General features: G+C 75.7%; 1 protein-coding gene across 1 annotated transcript; it reads right to left on the bottom strand.

The window, feature by feature from the left end:
* Window positions 1–2,689, bottom strand: ANKRD9 (ankyrin repeat domain 9). The gene is made up of 3 exons (XM_084861431.1): window positions 2,446–2,689; window positions 1,603–1,671; window positions 1–1,105 (listed from the first exon to the last, which is right to left on the bottom strand). Exon 3 carries the CDS (start codon window positions 1,022–1,024, stop codon window positions 89–91), a length of 936 nt encoding a protein of 311 aa, XP_084717557.1. The 5' UTR covers window positions 1,025–1,105; window positions 1,603–1,671; window positions 2,446–2,689; the 3' UTR covers window positions 1–88.
* Window positions 2,690–3,369: the final 680 nt, after the last annotated feature.

Genomic DNA, 3,369 nt, shown 5'->3' with positions numbered 1-3,369 from the left:
TACAGCAACCAATATATGTAAAGTGCTAGCACAGCCTCCGAAAATAGTCTTCTCCCGCCCGGGCCCGGGCCCGGTCCGGGGCGCCGGGCTAGCCCTTGCCCGTGAGGTCCAGCGGCTGCAGGAAGGGCGGCAGCGGCAGCTCCTCCAGGGCCTCGGGGAAGCGGCCGGGCGAGATGGCGGCGACCAGCACCTGCATGGCGCGCACGAAGAGCGAGGGCGGCGCCAGGCCGGCCAGCCACTGGAACTTGTCCTCGCCCAGCAGCCGCCGCCAGCGCGGCCGGTCGCCCAGCAGCTCGCCGCGGGCCAGGCGGGCGTCGGCGGGCGCGTACAGCACCAGCAGGTCCAGCAGCAGCAGGCGGCGCTGGCGCAGCGCCTCCCCGGCCGCGGCGGGCGCCCCAGGGGCAGCGGGGGCGGCCCCGGAGTCGCGGCCCAGCTGGCGCAGCAGCAGCTGCAGCGGCGTGAGGCCGCCGGCGTCCCGCAGGCCGGGCGAGGCCCCGTGGCCCAGCAGCAGGAAGAGGCACTCGGGCCGCGCCAGCTCGCAGGCCAGGTGCAGCGCCGTGCCGCCGCCCTCCACGCGGCCGCAGCCGCGCCGGTCCAGCAGGCGCGCGCGCTCCTCGGCCGGCAGGTCGCGCACGGCGCGCAGGATGCGGCGCAGGACGCCCACGCGGTCGTAGCGCACGGCCAGCGCCACGTGCGGCCCGGGCGCGGCGCAGCAGCGGAAGCCGGCGCCGGGCAGGGCCAGCGCGCGGCGCGGGAAGGCGGCCAGCAGGTGGTGCGCGTAGGCCCGGTGGTCGTGCACCAGCGCGTAGAGCAGCGCCTCGGACGGCGAGTAGGCGGCGGCGCGGCCGCGCTCGTCCCAGTGGAAGGCCTCGCTGGCGCGCATGTCCTCCAGCAGCCACACGGGCAGCAGGTCGCGCACCGCCTGGTAGAAGGCGAAGGACGACTTGCGGCACTGCTTCTGCGCCCGCAGGCGCGCCGCGCTGGCGCCCTCCACTCCGCCGGGCCCCCGGGCGTCCCACGGCATGCTGGGGGGTGCTGGCGGGGTGCTGGGGGGTGCTGGCGGGGGCAGCGCCCGCCTCACGGCATGGGCCCCGCGGCCAACCACCTGCAGGCAGAGGAACACGGTGAGCGCCTGGGCCTGTTCCCCCTCTACCCTCCTGCCCTCTTGTCCTCCCTCCCCCAGGGGAACCGAAGGGCCTAAGAGGGATCTGATCACCCCTCACAGGGCCGACTCTACCCACTCCAGCCTCGGACCAGCCCTTCCAGGCACCCTCACAGCCCCCTTCCCTGCCAGATCCCCAACCACCTCCCGCATCCCTGCTCCTGACCCGCCTGTCCGCCCTCCCGAAGTCCCTCCTTCTCTGGCAGCTAGGAGACCTGTGGCCCCGTGACCAGGTGACCCTGAGCCCCCAGCCCCGGCCAGAGCCCCACCCGGCCAGGCGCATCCACCCCCGGGTGGGGGTCGGAAAGCTGGCCCACGCCTCAAGTGGAGCCAAATCCTTTCTGTAGCCCAGTCCCTTCTGTAGGACAAATCCCTGTCCTAGCCTTGACCCTGTCCTCTGACCCCTGGAGGACAGAGCAGGGCTCTCGACCCAGACCTACCTGGCTCCTGCGGGGGATGCCCTAGCAGACGTGGTCTGTCACTGCCTCTCTGAACCTCAGCTCCATCATCTGTAAGGAAGAGGGGAATGAGGCGTGAACCCCAGAGGCAGAGTTTGGGGGGCGGGGACACCCAACATGTTTGCTGGGTGTCCACACCCCTGGCTCCTGGGAGGAGGCTGGAGGGTGACGTCAGCAGAGACTTGTGCCCCGCACTTCACAGCCTGCGCACCCCAGCGGGACCCTGCGCTCTGCGGCCCCGGGGAAGCAGGTGCGCGGTTCTCAGCGCGGGGCGGGGGGCAGGGGCCAGGCAGCCCTGGCAGAGCCGCCTCCGCCCCGGTCTCCTGCCGCCCGCCGGCGGCTCTGTCCGCACATGGGGTGTCCCAGCCAGGAGGGAGCCGGCCGGGCGCTGCCCTGGCCCTCTGAGCCCGGCCCTGGCCCCCGGCTGCCTCCCAGGGCCAAGTCCTCCACAAACTCAGAGGCCGGGGACTAAGTCTCAGGGGCCCGGGGGCCTGCGGGCCCGCGCCCTTCGGGGCCCAGCGGCCGGACAGCCCCACGCCGGCCGGCGCCCCGGTGGACCGGGCGGACGCGGGGCGCCGGCGGGTTACGTAAAGCGGCGCCCACGTCACCGGCATTGAGTCACGGCCGCGGCGGGAGCGGGGGCTGGGCTGGAGGGCGAGCGGCGCGTCCCGGCCGCCGCCACCTCCTCCCGCGACGCGGCGACCCGCGGGGGCGAGGCCGGGGCTGCGGGCGGCGGGCGCCGCGAGGGCTGCACCTGCGAGCGCGGAGCCCGGCGGGAGGGCGGCCGGGAGCCCGGCGCGGGCTGCGGGGAGGCGGGGGACTCACCGTGGGGGCGGCGGCCGCGGCCTGGCTCCCGCCCCTGCGGCCGGGGCGCGGCGCCCGCGGGAGGCGCGGCGGCGAAGGTCCCGGACGGACGGGCGGACGGACAGACCGGAGCCGCCGCCCGCGCCCGCCGCAGCCGCTCTCCGCCCCGCGCTCCGTCCGGTCGCTGGGCGGCGGGGCGGCCCGGGCGGCGGGCGGGCGCGGGCGGCGCAGTGCGGCCCGGGCCGGGCAGGACCCCGGCCGTCCGCCGCCGCCATTGGCCCGCCCTGCCGGCCCCCGCCGCCGCCTATTGGCCGCCGCGCTGCAGCATTGTTACGTCACCGGCGGGGGGCGGGGCGCCGGCGGGACCTGCCGAAAAGTTGGAGAAACTTGAGGACGCGGGGCGGGCGGGGCCGCGGGGAGGGGGGGCCCGGGCCCGCGGGGAGCCGGGGAGACGCGCCGCGGGGAGGGGGGGCCCGGGCCCGTGGGGAGGGGGGGCCCCGGGCCGCGGGGAGGGGGGGCGTCAGAGGGCAGGAGCTGTGACCCCTAAGGGCCATCTGCCGGCCGAGGTAGGGCCTCGGAGCCCCAGCTGCAGGCGGACTCCCCAGGGGATGGACGAATGGGTGCAGACAGCAATGTGTAAGCACCTATGGGTGCCGTTCTCACAGCTGTAGTGCTGGGAATGATGACCCCAATTCGCCTGCCAGGAAATGGGGCTCAGAGGGGTGGCCTCCAAATGAGCAGCAGCCGGGGAGCAAGCCAGGGGCTCCCCGGCCTTTCTGTAGACACGTGTAGTGGGTGGGGCCCCAGCCTTCCCACCAGGCACCCAAAGTTTGGGGCGCCGCACAGGGTCCCGCTGAGACCCAGCCGGGGGCCCTCACCCACACTCCGCCTCGGCCAGTGCAGTGTGGCCTGGCAGGCCCGCCCCCGGCCCACGGCGACCGGATG

Source organism: Pipistrellus hanaki (genome assembly GCF_964339955.1).
Source record: "Pipistrellus hanaki genome assembly, chromosome: 1".
In the NCBI taxonomy this organism is placed as follows: domain Eukaryota; kingdom Metazoa; phylum Chordata; class Mammalia; order Chiroptera; family Vespertilionidae; genus Pipistrellus; species Pipistrellus hanaki.
The sequence above is the reverse complement of the archived record's forward strand: the minus strand, read 5'-3'. Positions and strand labels throughout refer to the sequence as shown.